The 23,790-nt window shown below is 52.4% G+C and overlaps 2 protein-coding genes and 1 pseudogene across 11 annotated transcripts in view; 2 read left to right on the top strand and 1 right to left on the bottom strand.

Moving 5' to 3' along the window:
• The window catches only part of GNB1 (G protein subunit beta 1), a 106,202-nt gene extending 92,970 nt beyond the window's left edge, over positions 1-13,232 (top strand). For 6 of the 7 annotated variants that reach the window (XM_039474400.2, XM_039474393.2, XM_039474392.2 and 3 more), the window contains 5 exons: positions 5,231-5,297; positions 7,915-8,116; positions 9,594-9,810; positions 11,079-11,194; positions 11,455-13,232. In XM_039474400.2, the coding sequence (XP_039330334.1) occupies positions 5,231-5,297; positions 7,915-8,116; positions 9,594-9,810; positions 11,079-11,185 (593 nt within the window). In that variant the 3' untranslated portion in view covers positions 11,186-11,194; positions 11,455-13,232. The remainder of the gene's footprint in view (positions 1-5,230; positions 5,298-7,914; positions 8,117-9,593; positions 9,811-11,078; positions 11,195-11,454) is intronic. The other variant, XM_039474401.2, reaches the window with a different exon arrangement.
• On the bottom strand, positions 9,256-9,374 carry LOC120366292 (U4 spliceosomal RNA; annotated as a pseudogene).
• A 5,468-nt stretch (positions 13,233-18,700) lies between the features above and the next one.
• Positions 18,701-23,790, top strand: part of NADK (NAD kinase) — a 28,233-nt gene continuing 23,143 nt past the window's right edge. For 2 of the 4 annotated variants that reach the window (XM_039474402.2, XM_074379935.1), the window contains exon 1: positions 20,342-20,518. The gene's annotated coding sequence lies outside the window, so the exon portion shown is untranslated. Of the gene's footprint in view, positions 18,858-20,024; positions 20,093-20,341; positions 20,519-23,790 lie in introns of those variants that run through there. The other 2 variants (XM_010350344.3, XM_039474403.2) reach the window with 2 other exon arrangements.

The raw sequence follows: 23,790 nt of genomic DNA, 5'->3' as shown, positions 1-23,790 counted from the left end.
ATACAGCGTGCACAGCTGTTGGTGACAGAACCCACTGTGGTGGTTAAAACTTGGGATTTTTAGGCACAGTATGTTTATATAGTGAGAAGCAGAACATTTTCTATATTGATGAAAATAGTGGACTTTTTTCTGACAGGCCTCAGGACCTTGGACACAGAAGGGGTTATATGTTGTCTGGCAGTTCAGGTGGCACAGGTGTTCCTGAAACCACCTGTCAGTGAGGGACTAGTGAGGGACTGGCATGGGCATGGTCATGGCTGACTTCTTGGCATTAGCTTCAGGAGCCACAGCAGGGCATCTGGTGACTGGGATGCCCATTTGAGGCACCCTGTCATCAGCCCTGGCATCTCAGCTGCACTGGTTGGCCTCACAGCCACACACCACTATGGAGGTGCTTGTGGTGCCCGTGCACTCTTCTGTGCGCTCCTCTGAGCCTCACTTTGACATCTTCCAGTTACTTCCTCATCCCTTTCATTTTCCTTTTTACTGAAGAAAGGCCTCTGCTCTCCAGCTCCTGTGCACACCTTGGTGCAGGGCTGGGCACCTTTCCCTCCAGGTCTAAGGCTGAGCCTGTCCCTCCCTGTCACTGTGTTGTTTTTGCTCCTTGAAGTCGATCCTGGAGTGGCACAGCTGCTCCTGAAACCACGTGTCAGTGAGGGACTGGGCAGGGCCATGGCCAACTTCTTGGCATTTGCCTGCCTGCCTTTGACATGTCCTATGCCTCTCCCTTGGGTGCAGTCTCCTTCTCCCCTGCTCCCCAACAGGGTTATTGTCCCGGGTACAGGCAGGAGAACTGAAACTTTCAGAGTGTGTGTTCATTGTAGAAATTTGAAAAGAGGGCTGGGCATGGTGGCTCATGCCTGTAGTCCTAGCACTTTGGGAGGCTGTGGCGGTAGATCATCTGAGATTGAGAGTTCAAGACCAGCCTGGCCAACATGGCGAAACCCCATGTCTGCTAAAAATACAAAAATTAGCCAGGTGTGGTGGTGGATGCCTGTAATCCGAGCTACTTAGGAGGCTGTGGCAGGAGAATTTCTGAACCAGGTAGGCTGAGGTTACAGTCAGCAGAGATCACACCTTTGCACTCCAGCCTGGGTGCAGAGCTACACTGCATCTCAAAAAAAAGAAATTTGGAAAACAACTTTGAATAATCTTCTTTTATGTTGGCTGGACCTATAATTCCACCCAGAATTACAGATGATACACTAGTTATGCAGTCGTATTATACAACTATAGTCTTATACTGTCGTTCTATAACCTGGGAGCTGTAGAGAGTTTCATGGTGTGGTGCACTGTCAGACATTCAGGCAGTGCCCAGTTTCCCACAATTTGTTATAAACATTGCTGCAGTAAACAGCACCCTTATAGATGGATGATTTCTCAAGCCCATCACCCTGTCCCGGGTTCGTTTCCTCCCAGGGCTGCGTCTGACCATGCTTGTTGTGTCCTTCTAAGGTTTTGCTGTCTTGGGGTCGGCAGACATGCAGGGTAGAGCAGTATGTGTACCCACGCCATGCTCTTCCCGGAGCCTGGTGACCTGCTCCTTTCTAGACTCTAGACTTGCTCTGTCCTTGAGGCACCTCTGCTAACAACCCACGCCCAGGAGCCCGTCTTTCTCCTATACTTCCACTATCTGCCCTGCCTCACACCAAGCCACCCCCTCTCTCCTGGACCTTCACAACCTCATCCCTACAGTCAGTGGTCCCTGTGAGACGCAGGGCAGCCCTTCACACTGCCCGTAGGACCAGACCACTGCGAGGTCCCCAGGCTGCGTTTCAGCCTCTCCCTGAGGCACTTGGTGCAACCTTCATACCCTTGCACCTCTGCACTGGGTGCACACTTTTGTTGAGGATCTGTTTTCCTGCCCCACTGCAGGCTTCCAGAGGGTGGCAGCACAGGCCCCCGCACCAGGGGAGGAGGGGCATGTTTTCACCTCAAGTGTCCCCCCACACATACCCAGGGAATTAGTTCAAATTCAATAACAGAAATAGTAACTGCCTCCGTTTACTGAGAACTTCTTAGGTGCACAGACAGCTCTGCTCCTCCCATCAGTTCCCAGTTCCATGGGGAGGCTGGGACCCTAAAAGAACTTACATGAACTTTCCACGGCTACTTAGCTGCCATGCTGACAGTGGAGCCCAGGTCTTTCTGATTTCAGAGTCTGCAGTTTTCACCACTCATGGCCTCTTGGCCAGAAGGCCCTGTGAGGTTTGCCTGGAAGAAGGGGTTAGGCCTGGTCTCTGTGCACACTGCACCTCACAGAGTGTGCTTGGCACCCTGGGCACTACACCACCCATCCCACTCTCCAGGCTGCCTTGGGCACACTTCACCCCCTGAGCATCATGGCTTTAGCTCACCAGCCTAAACATGCTCAGACACTTACTTAGAGTAGCCTCTGGTTGGGCAGAATCATCTAACACAGTGCATATCTTATAAAAAGTCAAACATCTCGTGTAAATTATTGGACACTCCTGAAAATGAAAACATGCAACAGTTTTAATGAGTACTTGGAGCACGGTTCCTACTAAATGCATGGTCTTTCAAACCATCATAAAGTCACAAAACTGTAAGTCGGGACCATGTGTGGCTTTGCATGTGCTGATTCCCCCCGTCCTTCATAGTTCCTGTAAGCTGATGCTTGTCCAGATCATTTAATCAGCGCCTGAGAGGTGTGACTTTAGGGTTCAAGCCGATGGGTTCTGTGTAGCTTCACTACAGCCTGCACAGGGTGGGATGGTGAGGTCACCTTTGAGATCATTGATTTATTTTTATTTTTATTTTTATTTTGTGGTGGAGTTTTGTTCTGTCACCCAAGCTGGAGTGCACTGGTGTGATCTCTGCTCACTGCAACCTCTGCCGCCCGGATTCAAGCAATTCTCCTGCCTTAGCCTCCCTAGTAGCTGGGATTACAGGCACCCACCACCATACCTGGATAATTTTTGTATTTTTAGTATAGATGGGGTTTCACCATGTTGATCAGGCTGGTCTCGAACTCCTGACCTCAGGTGATCTGTCCGCCTTGGTCTCCCAGTGTACTGGGATTATAGGCATGAGCCTCCACGCCCAGCCAAGGTCATGATTTTTTTGATGCAGTAAACCCGAGAGTGCCTCCGCCTGGTACCCTGTGTAAGATGCAGGCTGTGCTTAGGTCTCCATGACTCTTCTTTCCTGTCCTCTGTGCTCACATTCAACAGACTAAGTGCTACAAGGCTCCGGGCACAGTCCGGACCTCTCCCTGAAGCACCTGATGGGGTGGGGTGCTTACTTGAAGCAAGAGTGAGTGTGAACTAGGGAGCCAGTGGAGGGCGGCTCGGGTGGAGACCCTGGAGCCTGAGGACAAGCTGCAGGACACTACCTGGAGCGCCGGGGTGCGCAGGGCTGTCCTGAGCTGGGCTTGGGTTCACTTTTGTGGTCCCTTGTGTCCCTGTGCTGTGACCTCCAGGAAGTATCTGACCATGTAGCTGATATGTAGTTGCCTTTTTAGGCATGTCGTTGATATTTTGAACTCTGTCATCTGTGTGTATTTTTTTCTGTCAGAACCAGTTTAATAATGTTTGTTGGCTGGGCACGGTGGCTTACCCCTGTAATCCAGCACTTTGGGAGGCCAAAGCAGGCAGATCACGAGGTCAAGAGATTGAGGCCGTCTTGGCCAACATGGTGAAACCCCATCTCTACTAAAAATACAAAAATTAGGCCCGGTGCAGTGGCTCAAGCCTGTAATCCCAGCACTTTGGGAGGCCGAGGCGGGTGGATCACGAGGTCAAGAGATCGAGACCATCCTGGTCAACATGGTGAAACCCCGTCCTAGCTACTCGGGAGGCTGAGGCAGGAGACTTGCTTGAACCCAGGAGGTGGAGGTTGTAGTGAGCCAAGATCATGCCACTGCACTCCAGCCTGGGTGACAGAGTGAGACTCCATCTCAAAAAATAAGTAAATAATGTTTGTTAAATAAATGCTTTGTTTTATCTGTAATCTTATACTTTCCACATTAAAACCCTCAATGGGTTTCTTCTTTGTGTGCTTTTTATTTTTGTTTGCTGATTCACGCAGTGTCTCGTGACTCCCTGGGGTGTAGTCAGGAGGAAAGCATTTCAGTTAACACCCAGATTGAAACGGGTATCTTGAGAATCCTCAGAGCCACTGGGACCTCTGAATCTTCAGATTAGGGCCAGGCTGTCACCAGCCCTGGGCACACACACTATACTTTTAGTTCCACAGTAAATACTAGAACTGTGATCAGTGCACAGAAGAAATAATGGTAACCAGAGGTTATGAATATGCAACCATCATGTGTGGATATTGCAGATACTAGAAATATTAGATTATTTCGGAAGTTGTTTAGGAGGGGACGTCTCGGTGTGTCCCCACCATATCCGCGCTCTCTAGCCTCTGACCCTTCCTTTCCTAGTGGGAGTGGGTGGGAATACTCAGAGACACAGCATTGTGCCCACGCTGATGGGGGGTGTTACAGCCGCTGTCCCCAAGAAAAATTCACACATACTCGAGCACCCCCATGTCTGAGGTGGTGCTGCCATGCCCCTTTCCTGCTGCCCTCATTGTCCCTTCTGTAACCCACGGGCCCTTACCACCCTGACCCTGTGGCCTTGCCGCCTCCTGCCCTGGCCGGGCCCTCCGTTTGCATCCTTCTTCCCTCGTCCACTCTCGTCCGCCCTCCTCTCCTGGCTCCCGTCTTGTGAGGCCCCACCTTGCCCTCTTCCTTCCCTTAGCACTCATTTTCTGATGTGTTCTTTCAGTGATTCTCATTCTCTGTCCCCGCTGGAGCATGGGCTGTTGGGGAGCAGGAGGTGTCTGTTTTGTTAAGGCTGTGTTCCAGGTGTCTAGAGGGTCGCCCTCCTGGGCACTGGGGTCAGCTCCCCAAAATGAGTAAATAGACGAGGGATCCCCAGCCTTTAATGTGTCTGTCAAACAGTAAAGCAGATGAAAGATGTGTGTTTCATGGGTATGGTTTCTGCTCCTGCCCCCGTCATGGAGCTGTGTGTTTCTGTGGGATGCTCTGTCCTGCCCGGCCAGGGTCTTGCCCTCACCTGCAGTGTGTGTGGACCTTCTGCTCTGTGCAGACGGGAACAAAAGGTCACTTTTTAGGTAAGGTAAGAGTTCTGGTCTTACCTTAGACATAGAGCTTTCACCTGGCCAGCGGGTTTCTCTGTGTATGAGACTGGATGCAGGGCCTGCTGGATTCAGGTCATCATTCAGACCTGTTCTTTGCCAGGTTACCTGTCCTGCTGCCGATTCCTGGATGACAATCAGATCGTCACCAGCTCTGGAGACACCACATGGTAAGTACCTGACCTGGGGCAGGCAGTGCCTTGAGAACCCCGCAGCCCCTGGCACATTCCTCTGTGAACGTGTAGGAAATAAGGCTCTTGACATGAATCATTAGGCCATCTTTAATTTAAGTGACCTTAAGCTTTAAAACAGGGGCCGGGCGCGGTGGCTCACGCCTGTAATCCCAGCACTTTGGGAGGCCGAGGAGGGTGGATCACGAGCTCAAGAGATCGAAACCATCCTGGTCAACATGGTGAAACCCCTTCTCTACTAAAAATACAAAAAAAGTTAGCTTGGCACGGTAGCACGTGCCTGTAATCCCAGCTACTCAGGAGGCTGAGGCAGGAGAATTGCCTGAGCCCAGGAGGCGGAGGTTGCGGTGAGCTGAGATCGCACCATTGCACTCCAGCCTGGGTAACAAGAGCGAAACTCCGTCTCAAAAAAAAAAAAAAAAAAGATTGAAAACACACAGTAGCAACGTGTGAATTCATTATATCATTTTCATTTTATTTTTTGAGATGGAGTTTTGCTCTTGCCAGCCAGGCTGGAGTGCAATGGTTCAATCTTGGCTCACTGCAACCTCTGCCTCCTGGGTTCAAATGATTCTCCTGCCTCAGCCTCCTGAGCAGCTGGGATTATAGGCACCAGCTACCGTGCCTGGCTAATTTTTGAATTTTTAGTAGAGATGGGGTTTCACCATGTTGGCAAGGCTGGTCTCGGACTCTTGACCTCAGGTGATCTGCCCACCCTGGCCTCCCAAAGTGATGGGATTACAGGCGTGAGCCACCGCACTCAGCCTCATTATACTTTTAATAGATTTCAAAGTTCGGTTTTCAGCAGCTAAGAACTGAAATAGAGGTATTTTAAGTACAGTCAGGCTCTAAGTGCCTGCTCTTCTTGTTTTTTTCTGTGTATATTTGTACTTCCTTGGGTGACGTTAGGTGAGAGGAGGGTAAGGTTCGATTGTCCCTTTCTGATAGCACCATGTTACTGTAAACAGTGAGCGCAGCCTAAAAATAAGATACCATAATTCAGGTGAATTGTATCAGACTTACTGTATAGAGTTTTCACCTTAAACAGGTAAACGGAAGCCCACTTAAATAAACCCTAGAGTATTTTCATTTGTGGCATCAAAGTACATAAATTAAATGACCAGAGAATTATGAGTCATTTTGGATTTCAGGTGGCCTTTCGGGTTTTTCTGGTTTTCTGAGGCTTGATTTGGTGGCAGGAGCTGTGCCCAGGCCAGGGCACCAGACCCCTAGTCACACAGTCGGTGGGGTTCACTGAGACATGGGCCCTTAACCAATTTGTCAGCAAAGCATTTCCACGTGGTATTACAAGGTGTCCTTGTTGTATACATTTCATAGATTTACAAAAGATTTGTCATCTAGATTGTCAAATCTTGGGAAGATTTATTATTTATTGGAAAATATTTTTAAAGCACTTCTGTTCATTAATCATTTTTTTTCAGACTCTTAGTATCTTCCTTTTCTGCAGTCCCTCAAGCCTGAGAGAGGAGACTCCCTGTGCGGTTTCTGTCAAGATTGGCTGATTGGATTTGCATTGCCAGGCCCAGCTAGGCTTTCTTCTGAGGCTGACAGGAACGGACAGTGCTCACTGGTGTTGCTTTCCATGGGGTCAAGGCGCAGGAACAACACGTGGGCCGGCATGTGGTCCTCAGAGCTGTCCTGACGCCACCAGGCTTCTGCTCTGTGCAGGGCACTGTCAGCATCCCACCTTTTGACAGCCGTTAAGTAGAAACAGTAGAATACTATGACCACTGAGAACTCAGCTGCTCTCCTGTTAGTGATTCCAGGAAAGGGCTCCAAGCAATTCTGTTTACCTGGCGTTGCCTTCTCCTGCCTGTCTTTCTTTTTTTTTTTTTTTTTTTTTGAGACGGAGTTTCGCTACCCAGGCTGGAGTGCAATGGCGTGATCTCGGCTCACCGCAACCTCCGCCTCCTGGGCTCAGGCAATTCTCCTGCCTCAGCCTCCTGAGTAGCTGGGATTACAGGCACGCGCCACCATGCCCAGCTAGTTTTTTGTATTTTTAGTAGAGACGGAGTTTCACCATGTTGACCAGGATGGTCTCGATCTCTCGACCTCGTGATCCACCCGCCTCGGCCTCCCAAAGTGCTGGGATTACAGGCTTGAGCCACCGCGCCCGGCCGTCCTGCCTGTCTTTCTAAGACCTTGTGAAGGGGGGCAGGGGGCAGGCACAGAGCGAGCAACCACAGGTGGAGGAGTGTCCCTCCACCATGCACGGGTTCCCCATAGCTTCCTGCTGCCCCCGCCATGCCCATCCATGACCTAAGAGTGTGGCACAGCCTCGGCGTTTCTGTTTGAAAAATGCCCCGGCTCCTTGCTTGCTGGTGTTGGAGGTGAGGCGGCGACCCTGTCCTGAAGCCCAGGCCCTGTGCTGCGCTCCGGATAATTTTGCTTGCTCTGCTTTGTTTCCCTTCCAAACTTGTATTGCATTTGAATTTGTCTTGAAACAATTTACATTTTTTAAATAACAGTGCAGAGGCTTGCTGTGGTCCTGGGTGGTTTGAAGCACAGTTTGTCACATGACTAGCCACCCAGGAAGGTGAGGCTGATGTCCACTTGTCATTTGCTCCTGCTCCAGTGCCCTGTGGGACATCGAGACCGGCCAGCAGACGACCACATTTACCGGACACACTGGGGACGTCATGAGCCTGTCTCTTGCTCCTGACACCAGACTGTTCGTCTCTGGTGCTTGCGACGCTTCAGCCAAACTCTGGGATGTGCGAGAAGGCATGTGCCGACAGACCTTCACCGGCCACGAGTCTGACATCAACGCCATTTGCGTGAGTCTGGGTGAAGATGTGAGGCTGGGGCCTCTGCCAGCTCTGCTAGCTGTTCGGATTGCTAAGTGTTCAACTTTTCTGGACTAGACGCTCTCCTTTTTTTTTTTTTTTTAATTTTGTTTTTGTTTTTGAGATGGAGTCTTGGCTCTGTCACCCAGGCTGGAGTACAGCGGCATGATCTCGGCTCACTGCAACTTCTACCCCCCGGGTTCAAGCGATTCTCCTGCCTTAGCCTCCCAAGTAGCTGGGATTACAGGCGCCCACCCCCATGCCTGGCTGATTTTGTGTTTTTAGTGTAGATGGGGTTTTACCATGTTGGCCAATCTGGTTTCCAACTCCTGACCTCAGGTGATCTGCCCGCCTTGGCCTCCCAAATGCTGGGGTTACAGGCATGAGCCACTGTTCCTGGCCTCCTATCTGATTCTTACACAACCTTATTTACAGATGGGTATATAGAAAGCTCCCTTTGGAAATCTTGTCTGTGTTGACCGTTTGTCTCACAGATATTCACAGTGTGTCTGTTGTGTGCCAGTTCCTGTTCCCACCTCTACAGCTGAGCAGTGGTTGGGATCCTGGAGGGGAGTGACAGTGAGATACCTCAGGCCACCAGTCACTGGTTATATAGATCCTTACTGGTCAGGGGCATAGCTGACCGGGGAACCTGCCCTCCTCTTTAGCACCCAGATAGCTGGGCAGTTTCCAGCCCCTGGCCTTGTGAAGAGACTTGGATGGATGTATCTGTTGGTTGGACAGAGCTCTGCTGCAGTCCCAACCACTGTCCTGGTTAGCCCGTCTCCTCTCCTTCTTGCCTGAGATAAGCCCTGATGTCTGGCAGCTGTAGTAACATGCATGTTTGTCAGTGATGACTACTTTGTCACTATTCCTTTGGAATAAATTGTACTCTTTGGGGACCATAATCACAGTGTCCAAGATCATAGTGTTTTGTATTCGTTTTTTTAAATTCAGTGTCTGTAGAGTGACTGTCAAAAATAACTGATGCCAACTATATTTCAAGTCGTCACACCGGGGTATTGGGAAAAGTTTTCTTTCTTTCTTTTTTTTTTTTGAGATGGAATTTCGCTCTTGTTACCCAGGCTGGAGTGCAATGGCACGATCTCGGCTCACTGCAACCTCCGCCTCCTGGGTTCAGGCAATTCTCCTGCTTCAGCCTCCTGAGTAGCTGGGAAAAGTTTTCAATTAGCAATAATCACACGTCGGATACACCTCATTGGCTACGATACTGCCACTGCGCAAAGCTGATCACAGTGTGTGTGTGTTTCCCCAGTGCAGGTCCCCTCCCAGCCCCAGTCCCCTGTAGCTCTGGGCCCCTGTGGTACCATCCCTCTGTTCTTACCAGAACACAGTCTTCTGGTCTTTGCCTGCTATGTACTCTGCAGCCCTACCATTGAGCAGTCCATATTCTCAGTATTTCTTTCTAAGTGCTTACATGATGTCTTGATTTGCTTTTTCTTTCCAGTTCTTTCCAAATGGCAATGCATTTGCCACTGGCTCAGACGATGCCACCTGCAGGCTGTTTGACCTTCGTGCCGACCAGGAGCTCATGACTTACTCCCACGACAACATCATCTGTGGGATCACCTCTGTCTCCTTCTCCAAGAGCGGGCGCCTCCTCCTTGCTGGGTACGATGACTTCAACTGCAACGTCTGGGACGCACTCAAAGCTGACCGGGCAGGTAGGTGGCCATGGGGCCTTTCTGTGTCTCCTGGATGTTCACATGGTATCTTTAGGGTGGACACAGGGTGGTTGCATAAACTGCAGCGTTTTAGTGTCAGTGGGACTGTCGTGTGGCATAGCAGGAGTGGTAGTCGCAAGCTGACGTCCCAGCTTTGGCCTCCAAAGCAAGTGGACTCCAAGGAGCATCAGCAGATCTTCCCACACGAGCTGGGGAGGGTGCAGGAGAGGGTCAGCCATATCAAAAGCAGGCATGTTATTGCCAGGTGTATTAAAACACTACATGTTTGATTTTCAGTAGCTTTGAAAAAAAAAAATGGTAAAAAATCAAAAAAAAAATAAAACAGTAGATGTATACAAAATGAGGCTTCCTTACTAACAATGAACATTCAGGTGTTTGAGTTTGAGAATTGTTGAGACTGACAGAATCTTTGAGCCTCATTTGTCTCATTACCTGGGAAGATGGAAGGAGGGAGCATGGCTACAGGTCATGGCTGATACTAGGGATTCCTGCTTCTTCTGGATGGGTGCCACTCCCACCTCCTGGTTAAACACCCGTCTTTTTTCTCCTCGGCCTGGGGGGACCAGAGTGGAGCCCTTCCGACCGAGTCCCATAGTCCCAGTGCTGTGGAGGGGTGGTAGAGGCCAGCCCAGGCCTTGGCAGAGCATACGCTGACCCCTGTGCTCAGCCGCGTGCTGGCTGCAGGAACTGGAGGAGGGTGGCTGAAATGGGCCGTCCGATCCTCCTGGGAGGAAGTGGGGTTCCTTGCCGGTGATGATCCAAGCCCAGGCCGTTGGGAGTGTCGACAGGAGGCTCCCTGACCATGTGACAGTGCCAGTTGTCTCAGCCACCATCACTGCGCCTGTGTTCTGGGTCTTGTGCAAGGCTCTAGGGATCACAGACAAAGGAAAAGCAGCTCATGCCCTGAGCTCCCATGTTACAGATTGCTTTGAGATTGGGTGGTTTTGATTTTTTTGATTGTGGTCTTTGCTTCTTTTTTTAGCTTTGTGAGTGAGTGCCAAGAAGTCAGTGCAGAGGGCTCTGGGTTTATTACTATGTGTGTGCATGTGCCTTTGAATTTTAACAAGGTTGGCCATATGCTTCAGTTTAATTCCCACGTTGATGCAACTTTCTCTCCCTTTCTGGCCGTTGGGGACTCTGGGACTTGTCCCATAAGAGACGTGCCATCCGCCCTCATCACAACATGGCACACAGGTGAGGTTGATGCCTCTGGGCTTTGGCGTGATTCTGCTGTTGTTTGCTCCCAGGTGTCTTGGCTGGGCACGACAACCGCGTCAGCTGCCTGGGGGTGACTGACGATGGCATGGCTGTGGCCACGGGATCCTGGGATAGCTTCCTGAAGATCTGGAACTAATGCCAGTAGGTAATGCAGCACCCAAATGCCCTTGTCTGAGGAGAACTGTGCGTGTTTTTCATAGAACGTACGAAGTTGTGATTAATGGTTTCTAGACAAATGTTGATGTAGGATTGATTTGCAATTGTGTTGGGAAACACAGAAATCTGAAGTCATGTGCCCTCAGCTGCAGACACTCATGCAGCGGTGGGAAGAGCAGTGACCTGACTTGCGTCTGCACTTAGATACTCGGCCTCTTTTCACTTTTCTTTCACCTCTGTTTAAAACAGCATGTGGATGCCATGGAGACTGGAAGACCATTCCAACTTTGACGCGTTACCATGAGAGCATATCCTATCCAACCGTACTAACGTGGACACCCTACGCCTCCCCTCAGAACTTCAAAAGGGCAAGATCTTTTTTCCTTCACTTATTGCTGAAACCAAGAGCACAACTCCCATTAAGAGAAGGATCTCTGTGCTGTAAAGTGAAACGAATCGCGCATTCCTTCCGGGGCCGTCGTCTTTGTTTTCTTTTTTGTCTTGAATGAATTTTAAAAGGAAATATATAATAAAAATGTTAACCAGAAGGTAAAAACTTGAGTGTGATTGTGAGACAGACACACCTTTCCACGAGTTTATTTGAATTTTAGACCAGTGACCCTGTTTTGTGACATTCACACAAAACAAGCTGAGGGCTTTGTTCATCTGGTCATTCGTGTCCAAACTTGAGTCATGTTCGTGGGAAGATTTTGGAAGCATTCATATTTCCTTTTTAAAATATATTCCTTTGTGTTCAGCAGTTACTCAAAACCAGAGAGTCTAGGGCAGCCTCTCTGGCATTGTCAATGATGTGAATTCAGTCCCTGGTTTTTAATTTTCTGTTTAGTGTCACAGATGATTGTTGCACACAAACATGGCATAGGAAAGAACATGTTCAGAAGCCGTGGGACCAAGCCCATGCGGGGATGGTCTCCAGTGCGTGATCAGAGAGTCCTTCGCCTTGGCTGAAAAATGAGCTCAGATCCAGCATCACTTTCCTCCTGACCCATCCTGTCTGTCTTCCGAGTTGAGTTTTTAATCTCACTTTGGGTTTCCTTGTGAAGTTGGAGGGAAGTTTATAATAGCCTAACACTACCCCACCCCCAACAAGGAGGAACCTCTGTTTTCAAGAGCGATGCCTGTCCTGTGCTTGGATAGTCAGTCAGTTATTTGTGTATGAAACAATGTACAAATCAATGTTTTGAAAATAATGATCTCAGACTTTCTAAGTTAAATTTTAAAAATTTTGATTGTTTGCCATATTGGGTGGGTTTACTCTTAGAATCGCATGCTGTAGAAATGCTCAAAAGTGCATATAGGACTCAGTCCTTAGGTGTTCTTTTTCTTTTGAGAAGTAACCTCTTAACAGTTGTAACCACTGCGGCTCTGTTCCCTTCTCGTTGCTGCTCTGTGGCACACGTCGGAAGCAGTACAGCGCGCGGCTCTACACGCTTGGGTAGCGGGATAAGTCACTGTTTTCTTTCTTTCTTTTAAAAAACAAAATTCTGTTGCAAACGGCTGCTGTTGGATTCTGAGGGTGGGGAGGGAGGGAGGGAGGGAGGGAGGGAAGGAGGGAGGGGAGTGAAGAGCCTGCCCTCCTTTATGGATTCTAAAGGGCCCTAAGCGTCCAAGGCGGCTCGTTCCCATCACGCACAGATTGTCTTGGTGTTCGTTTCAAGGCCAGTGTTCAGCAGCAGCGTTTGGAAAGCAGGTTCTGTGGGACCCCCGCCCTGCCCCCTGCACTCCTTCATAGCAGCAGTAGTGGCTTCTCCATCCTGTTTTCTGCAACATTCTATACAAAACTGTGCTGTGACTTTGCGGTAGGCCTGGATTTGGCAAAGAGAATACAAATGAAACCCCTTCTTTCTCTCTCCATCAAACAACTCTGTAGAGCTCTCTGCACCCTTCCCCTTTCCACCTTTTGTATTTAATTTTAAAGTCAGTGTACTGCAAGGAAGCTGGATGCAAGATAGATACTATATTAAACTGTACTGTTATTTAAGATGTAATAAAGCAGTTTGACATGAGGGACTTTGGTGTGGTGATTATTTATGGGTCCACTTTCAGTTGATGGACGCACTCCCCCTCCCTAGGCTGCCCCTGCAGCCGTGAGGTCTGACGGATGTGGTCATGCCAGTGCCTTGCCCGCCCACATCACAGAACCCATGAGTGGCACATTGGCTCCTTGGAGGGGTTCCTGAGAGGCTGCACCCTGCAGTCCTGCAGAGCAGTGAGGCCCACCTGCTACCCGCCAGACCCCCTCCCCAGGCACAGGCCTTGCCCACAGCACCATGGGAGTCTCCACAGGCAGCTGCCCTGCCTTTCTCTTCTGCCATTTCCCTCCCCTAGAATATCTGAGGTGGTGTTTCTCCAGAGACTAGCTTTCTTTGGGACTAAAGAGCGTTCCTCTTAGTCTGAATAAAAAGAACTATGTCTAGTAAGAAGAAAATGAGCACTGGTCATGGGAGTGTGGAAAACCACGGCTTTGTGCTGTGTGTGTCCCAAATATAGCCACTCCAGGCCCGGGAACCATCCACTTCCCTGCTTTCCAAGCTGGTGATTTTTTTGGAGACAGTCTTGCTCTGTTGCTTAGGCTAGAGTACAATGGCACGATGTCAGCTCACTGCAGCCTCCCCCTCCCAGCTTCAAGAGATTCTCCTGCCTCAGCCTCTCGAATAGCTGGGATTACAGGCGCCTGACACCAAGCATGGCTAATTTTTGTATTTTTAGTAGAGACAGGGTTTTACCATTTTGGTCAGGCTGGTCTCAAACTCCTGACCTCAATGATCCACCCACCTTGGCCCCCCCAAAGTGCTGGGATTATAGGTGTGAGCCACCATGCCCTGCCAAGCTGGTGATGTTTTAAAATCTTCAACAGGCAATACAAAATTAGCTGGGCATGGTGGCGCATGCCTGTAATCTCAGCTATTTGGGAGGCTGAGGCAGGAGAATCACTTGAACCTGGGAGGTACACAGGCTGTGGTGAGCCAAGATTGCGCTATTGCACTCTAGCCTGGGCAGTAAGAGCAAAACTCCCATCTCAAAAATAAATTTTTAAAATCTTAAATAGGCGCGTGTAGTGGTTCTTTCCTGTAATCACAGCACTTTGGGAGGCTGAGGCAGGCAGATGGCTTGAGCTCAGCAGTTCAGGACCAGCCTGGGCAATGTGGTAAAACATCATCACTATTTTACTTAAATTTTAAAAAAAGGTTGGGGGGGGGCAGGCGTGGTGGCTCATGCCTGTAATCCCAGCACTTCAGGGGGCCAAGGCGGGTGGATCACGAGGTCAGGAGTTTGAGACCAGCCTGACCAGCATAGTGAAAGCCCGTCTCTACTAGAATGACAAAAAATTAGCTGGGCATGATGGTGGGTGCCTGTAATCCCAGCTACTTGGGAGGCTGAGGCAGGAGAATCACTTGCACCAGGGAGGTGGCGTTTGCGGTAAGCAGAGATTGCATTCTAGCCTGGATGAAAGTGAGAAAAAACAAAACAAACAAACAAACAAAAAAAAAACACTGAGCACAGTGGCTCATACCTGTAACCCCAGCACTTTGGGAAGCCAGAGTGGGTGGATTACCTGAGGACAGGAGATTGAGACCAGTCTGACCAATATGGAGACACTCTCATCTCTACTAAAAATACAAAATTTGGGGCCGGGCGCGGTGGCTCAAGCCCGTAATCCCAGCACTCTGGGAGGCCGAGGCGGGTGGATCATGAGGTCAAGAGATCGAGACCATCCTGGTCAACGTGGTGAAACCCCGTCTCTACTAAAAATACCAAAAAATCAGCTGGGCATGGTGGCACGTGCCTGTAATCCCAGCTACTCAGGAGGCTGAGGCAGGAGAATTGCCTGAACCCAGGAGGCGGAGGTTGCGGTGAGCCGAGATCGCGCCATTGCACTCCAGCCTGGGTAACAAGAGCGAAACTCCGTCTCAAAAAACAAAAAAAAAAAAAACAAAAACAAAATTTGCTCTCCTGTAATTCCAGCTACTCAGGAGGCTGAGGTGAGCCAAGATCAGGCCTTTGCACTCCAGCCTGGGCAACGAGTAAAACTCTGTCTCAATAGAAAAGATACAGTCTTAAATTTTGTAAGGTTATCAAAAGTAACTTTGTAATTCCTGCAGCTCCAGAGGCTGGAACTGTTTTGTTTTGTTTTCTGTGTTTTGAGGTGGTCTGGCTCTGTAGCCCAGGCTGGAGTGCAGTGGCATGATCCTGGCTCACTGCAGCCTCTGCCTTATGGGTTCAAGCAATTCGCCTGCCTCAGCCTCTGGAGTAGCTGGGACTACAGGCGCATGCCACGACGCCTGGCTAATTTTTGTATTCTTAGTAGAGACGGGGTTTCAATTCACTCTCTGTTGCTCCAGGCAGGGTGCTTGGTATGTCTGACGCAACCATGGGTGCCCATCTGCAACCGCTGCAGCGACAATATGGCGCCATCTCCCTGGTGGGGCACCCTGGTGCTGTTTTAGGCTGCTGAAGTGGGTGTGACTGGCAGGCTGAACGGGGTGGGTTTGCCTGGCTTCATCCTCATCCCCCACTTCTCCCTGAAATAAATGGTTCTTTTTCATAGACATGCAAGTTCTTCGCAAGCCCTAACCCTGCCAGCTGTCTTACAAAAGCACCACTTTAAATGCTAGAGAGTTGAACTTGTCTTGGAGGCGTCAAAAGAAAAAAAAATTTTTTTTAATTAAATGCTAGAGAGTACCTGAGGTGCTTCTCCAGCTGGCAGTTCCTGGAACGGAGGGGCTCCAGCAGCCCGGAGGCATGGTCCCTGCACAGAGTTCTTAAAGGCTGAGCATCCTAGCAGGGCCGCCGCGCCTCCCACCCCACTTCCTGCCTTTGGGAATTCCTGCTGGCTTCTGTATCCTAGCCTGGCACCCAGCATAGTGACGGAACTGGGACCCGCTGGCCTGACGCCCCTTCCCCTTGGCCTGCAAGAGCCAGAGCTGAGGAGGGCCCCTCTCTAGGGTAGCCTGCCTGTCCCTTGGCGGGCATGGGGGCCACTGCCCCGATTTTTTAGCAAAACAGGAAATGAAAATGGGTGCCAACAACGTGCGTTTGGACAGCACTGGCTGAGGCAGTGTGGAAAGAGGATGGTGATTCCACACTGTTTGAGTGAACTGCAATTATTTTCAAACTTTAAGCACAAAACTAGTTCGTAGATCGCATTCGCCCGGCCACGGCAGGAGCAGAGCCCTTTGCCGCCAGCGGCCCCGCCGTCTGGGGGCCCAAGGCGCGCCTCCCCGTGTCCGTGTCGCCTGACTCGGCCCCTGCGCGGGCACACCTGTCGCAGGTGCAAACAGGCAGTGGAGTGACCTGCGGCTCGCCCCGGCTGTTGACTGCTAACTGCGGGGCCTAGGCCCTCTCACCAAGCGGCTCGGGGCCGCCCCACTCTGCTCCGTGTCCGGAGATGAAGGTCCCCACCTCAATTTGCCTCCAGCACGTGGCACGCACGTCCACACTTGAGCAGGGGAGGGCAGGGTTTCCGTTCTGTCCCCTGCGTGTCACGCACCTAGCAGAGCCTGACCCTCAGCAGGATGCGAGGAAGTGCGCTCTGCCCACGGGAATCGGAGACACGCGGCCGGGCGCGGCGCCCCGCCCCCAACCTGCCCAAGCAACAGGGGCCAATAAAAGGGCTGGCCCAGGGCCGAGCGCTCCCAGGAAAGGCCGCCCCGGCCCCTCCCACTACTCCGGCCCCTCCCTGTCCCCCTACCCCTCGCCCCCCCAGCTCCCTTTCTTTCCTCGCTGGGTGATCTTGAACAACTTCGTTGGCCTTTCTGTTCCTCTGACTCCAGAGTGAAAAATGTGGACAATACAAGTACCAAGCTGCTTGGTAAGGATCTTGTGAGGACAGAGGGAGTCCCAATCGTGCCAGGTGGTTACTGTTGATGCTCCCCGCCCACCCTAGGCTAACACGGCCTCAGGACCCTGGGCCTGCTACTCCCTCTGGGAGAGAAACACTTGTCCCTGAGTACCTCTGGTCAAAACTGTACCCCAACCCTTGCCTGCCCCACCAATTCTGTTTCTTGTCCGTCTGCCCCACTGGAAGGTGAACACCTAATGGACTTTGGTTTCCACTGTTGAATCCTCAGGGTGCCTGGCACATGGCTGTCGTCCTGGGAGGGAGGTTGTCCCTCGCCCCAAACCAGTCCAAACAGGAGGCTATCATGTGGGCAGTTCCAGACACTGGCTCCTGCAGATACCCCCGTCCTGGCTGTCAGCCTGGGCAGGACCTGTGCCAGGTGCTGGTTGGAGGCTGGATGAGCTACCAGATAGCCTGCCACACTGACGTCCTTCGCTGGGAGCCTCAGTCCCTCCCAGCCACCCTTCCCCCAGGCTCACAGCCACTTCCCCCTTGTGGGTTCTGGGTAGACTTTGTTCACCAGGTTCACTGAAGCCAGGCCACCTGAAGTCAACTTCCCTTCCCTCTCAGCCTCCCCAGGAGCAACCCATACTCCAGCCCACCCCATCCTGCTCCACCCATCATGGCCTCAGCTCCCCCTTCTCCCTCCACCCACCCCATCCCTGCTGGCCCCCAGAAGAGGGTGGGTCCAGGTTGTTGGGGTTCTGAAGTCAACAAGGTAGCCATCCTTAAAGAATACAAAAAACAATGCTCAATTATGCGAAGAGTCCACTGCCGCCTTGAGCAATGGCAGCCCTGGGGCTGATGAAGGTCTCGGCAAGGGGTGCCCTTCCCAGGACCTGGTCAGGTAGGAAGGAGCTTTTCCTGACCCCAAGTCCCTTGAAGGCAGACCTTCCTCCGGTGCACGATAGGCAGGGACCCTCTACTTCCGCCCCAGTCCTCATGACAGCCTTGGACCCTTCTGTTCCTGCTGCTGGGAGTCCCTTCCCTTTGGTCTCAGCCCAAGCAAAACCGCCTCTAAGCCCATTCCAGGTGCCCTTCCCAGCTCTGGCCTTAGTTACTGCCAGTCAGACCTGAGGTGAGGTGTGGGTATGAGATCTTGGCCCCTGAATCTTCAAGGTCATATCTGGGGCCTGCCCTGAGAAATTGCACAACCCTGTCAGCTGAAGGAAGCCACAGCCCTGGTTTTGTTTTCTCTCCTGGAGGCAGTCCCCAGGCCCAGGGTAGACAAAGGGCTTCCACGGCACAGACTGGGGCAGCTGCTGGAGGTCCCTACACAGTGGGACACACGAAGGCCCCTGCTGTGTGACCTGGGGCCTTCAACAGTCACTGGAGGCCTTGCAGAAGCGGGCGACTGCCTCCACTCTAGAAGATTCTACAGAGGCCTGGCTCAGTGCCTGGCTCATTTGTGCTCCATCTAGATCAAGCATTATTATGCTAATACTCATATCCAAAAACTCAGCTCAAGCGTTATTATGCTAATAATCTTACTTCCCCACCAGGAAAAACACTGGGCAGCTCACAGCCGCTTCTGTGGGTGTGGCTGGTGGTCACTTCAAAACAGTTGGGTATGCAAAATAAGCCCAGGAGGAATTACAGAGCTTAAGAAATCCCCTCAAGTTCCCACAGTCATTGCTTCCTTTTCCAGTAGCCCTTGCTGCCCTGCACTTACACTGAGGTCCTGGACTGGAGACCTGTGTGTTCCAGGAAGACTCGGCTGGTCCGTGTTCCTGGACTCTGGGTACTGGGCCCCAGGAGTCCTGACTGGACGGCAGCCCGACCATAGCAGGTATGTGGATTTGGGGAAGGCCTGCAGAGGACTCAGGTCCATACCAAGCCCTGGCCAGGTGATCCACACAGGAAGTATAGACAGAAAAGGAACCTCAGAAAACAATGGCTGGGCCAGGTGCAGTGGCTTACGCCTGTAATCCTAATATTTTGGGAGGCTGAGGCGGGTGGCGTTTGAGACCCGGCCAGGGCAAAATGGCAAAACCTCATCTCTACTAAAAAAAAAAAAAAAAAATATATATATATATATATATATATATATATATATATATATATGTATATATACACACACACACACACACACACGCACACACACATATATATATATCTGCCGAGTGTGGCGGCACCCACCTGTAGTCCCAGCTACTCCAAAGCTGAGGAGGGGGAGGATGGCTTCCATTTGGGAGGTCAAGGCTGCAGTGAGCCGTGATCCTGCCACTGGACTCCGGCCTGGGCCACGGAATGAGAGCCTATCTCAGAAAAACAAAACAGTGGCTGGCACGGGGGGGGGGGGCAGCAGGTTACAGCAGCTGCTCGTGCACTGCCAGTTTACTCGACAGTTACCCAAGAGCTGAGAACTGCGCACAGGGCACATTGTTGGGACATCTGAGGCCTGAAGGCGCTAGTGGTGAGCAGCCACCAGTTTAGCGAGTGCGGGCTGGGTGGGGCCCGCAGTTCCAACAAACACTCCGAAGACCGCTCCTGTGGCTTTGGCCGCCGCCTCCAACTTCCCGGGTCCTCCAGCCTGTGGGGTGCGCAAAACACCGCTCCCTGTCCCCCTCGAGGAGGCCCGGACCACCAGGTCCTCCCTCTACTCCCAGCCTTGGGATCCCAGGCGCAGAACCCTGAGGCCGCGGTGAGCGTGCAAGGCGCACTGGGACGCTGGAGGTGGGCGTGAGGCCAAGCGCGGTTCCCCAAGGCGCAGGGCCGCCCTCCCAGCCGGACAGCCCCGAGGGAGCGCAGCGCCGCCGCAGCTGCTCCGCCAGGTTTCGGTTCCCAAATCCGGCACGGTCCACCCCGTGTCACAACCCGGTAATTAGGGAATCAGCGGCGGGAGGGGCCACCTCTCGCCGGGCACCAGCGCTCCCCCGAGCCGGCCCACGTGGTCCGGGAGGTCCCGCCTGCGGTGGCGGTGAGTTGGGGCGGGACGCCGGGCAGAAGCTGGGGTCAAAAGGCCGGGTGCGCCGAGGCGTAGACGTGGCGGGCGGACCAGGAGGCGCGCTCCGGACGCGGCAGGTGAGTGGGGACCGGAGCCCGCCTCGGGGCGCCGACCGCTGGCTACCCGCGTCAGGGACGCGCGCCCCTCTCCCGCCGCCCGCCTCCACTCCCGGGCCGCCCCTCCTCCGCACCGCCCGCCTCTTTCCCGCCGCGGCCGTCGTCCCCGCCCCGCGCGGGACCTCCCGGCGCCCGTCGGACCCGGCAGCTCCGCTGGGCGGCCCACGTGCGCGGCGGCGCGGCGGGGCGCATGCGTGGCGAGTGCGCGTGCGCACTGGGCGGCCGCGGCGCATTGCTGCTCGGCGGCGCCGGCGCCGGGGTCCGGGCGGCCATGGGGCGGCGGGCGGCCGGGGCGCCGAGGGTCAGGTAGCGACGGCTGGCGGCGGCGGGGCCTGCGGGCTCGGCCCGGCATGTAGACGCCCGCGCAGGCGCCCGCGGCAGCGAACGGTGAGTGAGCGGCCCCGGCCCGCCGCCCGCCCGCGGTCGCCCGCCGCCTGGGGTCCTCGCTGCCCGGGAGCGCGCGGCCAGGCGGGGAGACAGCGGGCCGGCCCTGGCCGCCTGCCCTGCGGGGGACGCCGCTCCGCCCGGAACTGGGCGCCTGCACGGCCTGGGGGACGGGTCTGAGGGAGGCCGCGGTCCGGTGGCGCTCCGGGGCGGGGAGGGTGGGGCGGCCCGGCCCGGCCCGGCCTGCGCTGGCTCGGGCACCTCTGCGTGGGCGGCCGGGCCCGCGGTGTCCGGGCTTCCGCGGGTGGGTTCAGTGAGCAGGAGGGGTCTTCTGACTGGTGAAAGCTGAGACGGGCCCACACCTCGTGGGGAAGCAGTGAATAAAGGATTCCGCACAGCAGGATCGGCGTGGAATTCTCTAAAAACACTTCTTTGATTCAGCGCGCAGTAGTTGCCAGAAAATTCCAGTAGTCTGTGCTGATGTTTCTATAGCCCAGATGTCAGTGCCGGCCTTGAGCGCTAGGTCGTTTTCTTTCCTAATTGTGGGAACAGGGCGCGCCCAGCTCCGAAGGCCCGGTGGAGTTTTCCTTCCCAGGCCAAGGACCACCCCCATCCTCCCGTTCCTCCTCCCCAGGCCATGGGATTCCTTTTGGCTTCGATTCCGAGTAACAAGTTATTTTTCCTTTCTTGTTTTGGAACACGCTTAAGTCGTACATTCAAAACTTCATTTTTCTTGGCTCTTGGTGGGAATACATTTCAGAACTCTTCATTTGTTCCATGTCTCTCTGACCTTAGTTGGCCTGAAACTAACATGTTTGCCTTGATAAGTAAGGAGTTTTTTTTTTGTTTTTTGTTTTTCTTTTTTACTTTTTTGAGATCGAATCTTCTCTGTCTCCCAGGCTGGAGTGCAGTGGCGAAATCTCGGCTCACTGCAAGCTCCACCTCCCGGGTTCAAACGATTCTCCTGCCTCAGCCTCCCAAGCAGCTGGGACTACAGGCGCGCACCACAACGCCCAGTAAATTCTTGCATTTTTAGTAGAAACGGGGTTTCACCATGTTGGCCAGGCTGGTCTTGATCCCTTAACCTTGTGATCTGCCCGCCTCGGCCTCCCAGAGTGCTGCGATTACAGACGTGAGTCACCACGCCCGGCCGTAAGGTTTTTTTTTTTTTTTTTTTTTTTTTTTTCCCATCTGCTGCCTTGTCTAAGAAGTAAGTTACTTTCACATCTTGTTAGATAACTCCCTTCAAGAGCTTATTCCTGAACATTGTCCCCTCAAGTCTCTGGAGGTCTTCCACCCCCTTGGAACGTCTATGTATGGCCTGTTCTCTGCAGGGGCTTCACTGTGACTTTGCAGCCACTTCATGGTGTTAGCACGTTGATTCTAAGCAACGTGAGGGATCACAGGTGCCACTGCAGTACTCGGGACAACAGCGTCATCATTTGGAGGTGTCCTCTCCCGAGGTTTCCGTGTGTGTGTTAGAACAGGGCCTCACTCTGTCCCCAGGTGTGTGTATAGTGACATGATTATAGATAGCTCCCTGTAACCTTAAATTACTGGGCTCAGCTGAGCTTCCCACCTCAGCTCCCTGAGTTGCTGGAATTACAGCCCTGTGCCACCACACCTAGCTGATCGGTACAATATTTTGTAGAGATAGAGTCTCACTGTGCTGTCCAGGCTGGTCTCAAACTCCTGGCCTCAAGAGATCCTTCTGCTTCTGCTTCCCAAAGTGCGACCAGTCTTTCTTTTTTCCTTTGAACTCAGAGGTGGGTTTACGTTGTTTAAGTCAGTTGGCAGCCTGCTGTTTGGTTCCAAAACAGCATTTTCCCCTTGAAACAACTACTGTAAGAAGTCAGGTTTGCAGGCTAGCACAAAATCCTGTTTGAGTCATAGATTCTCAGAGTGAGGATCTCCCAGACAGCTGGCCCAGACAGTCAAGAGCAGTGCCTGTGGAGCGGAGGTGGTGAACAAACAGGGAAGTGGCGCTTGTGATGGAGACAGAAAACAATCCGTTTGATTTTACTGAGCCTCACACTTGAGAAAACGTAGGTCTGACTTGGAGAATTGAGAGGCAGGTGGTGGTTTGTATCTCGGCAGCTCCCCTTAGAGTCAGTCTGTACCTGCTGATAGTCGCCATCGGCTTCAGCCCTTCTGGACAGGTGGGTGTCTTAGTAAGGCTTTAGCTCGTCACCCCAGATTTCATGTCCACTCTCTGCTGGTGGCTCATCCTTTGCAGTCTCTCCTGGCCCACAGTTGCCAAAGTCCTAACGTTGATACATGGGAATAGCTAAGTTAAAAAGAAGCGTTCGTGTTCTTCAGACAGGTGGTGAAAAGTGTTCAGAGAAAAAGCAGCAGTGAGCCAGGTGGTATGTGGGGATGCCACGCACACTTTGTGCACCTGAAAAGTGGGGTGACTCCTGCCTCACCCTTCGGAGCTGCACAGACCTTCCTTTCCCTCCTCTGCCCGAGAAGGTGGAGCGACCTCTGAAGAAAGCCTCCTTCAGACGTGCCATCTGCTTGGGTTTAACGAGGTCACAGGGTCAAGCCCTGTGGTCACATGGCCATAGCATTTTCTAGAAAGTCTTTCTCAGTGTATGTACTGCCAGTGTGCGTGCCAGCCCTAGGCATTATTTACTGGGAGGAGACGAGGTGGGTAACTGAATGGGGAGTAAGTTTTTTCCAACTCAGGGTTAACTGAGGCTGAATGTGTCCCCGTTTCTGTCATGAAATAAATTTTGCATTCAGTGTTTCAGCAAATACTGATCGAGGTCTCACATGGGAGCTCCTGTGTTTTATGTTTGCATTTATGCATATGAGTTTTGTTCATGCCCTTTGTACGTGTATTTATTGTCATCTTAATGTTTTCCTTGCCCCTTTTTCTTTCTTTCTTTTCTTTTTTTTTTTTTTTTTTGAGACAGAGTTTCAGCCGGGCATGGTGGCTCACGCCTGTAATCCCAGCACTTTGGGAGGCTGAGGCGGGCGGATCACGAGGTCAAGAGATCGAGACCATCCTGGTCAACATGGTGAAACCCCGTCTCTACTAAAAATACAAAAGATTAGCTGGGCATGGTGGCGCGTGCCTGTAATCCCAGCTACTCAGGAGGCTGAGGCAGGAGAATTGCCTGAACCCAGGAGGCAGAGGTTGCGGTGAGCCGAGATTGCGCCATTGCACTCCAGCCTGGGTAACAAGAGCGAAACTCCGTCTCAAAAAAAAAAAAAAAGAAAAGAAAAAGAGACAGAGTTTCCCTCTGTTGCCAGGCTGGAGTGCAGTGGCA

Source organism: Saimiri boliviensis, chromosome 11, assembly GCF_048565385.1.
Source record: "Saimiri boliviensis isolate mSaiBol1 chromosome 11, mSaiBol1.pri, whole genome shotgun sequence".
In the NCBI taxonomy this organism is placed as follows: domain Eukaryota; kingdom Metazoa; phylum Chordata; class Mammalia; order Primates; family Cebidae; genus Saimiri; species Saimiri boliviensis.
This window is presented reverse-complemented; position numbering and strand designations above follow the sequence as displayed.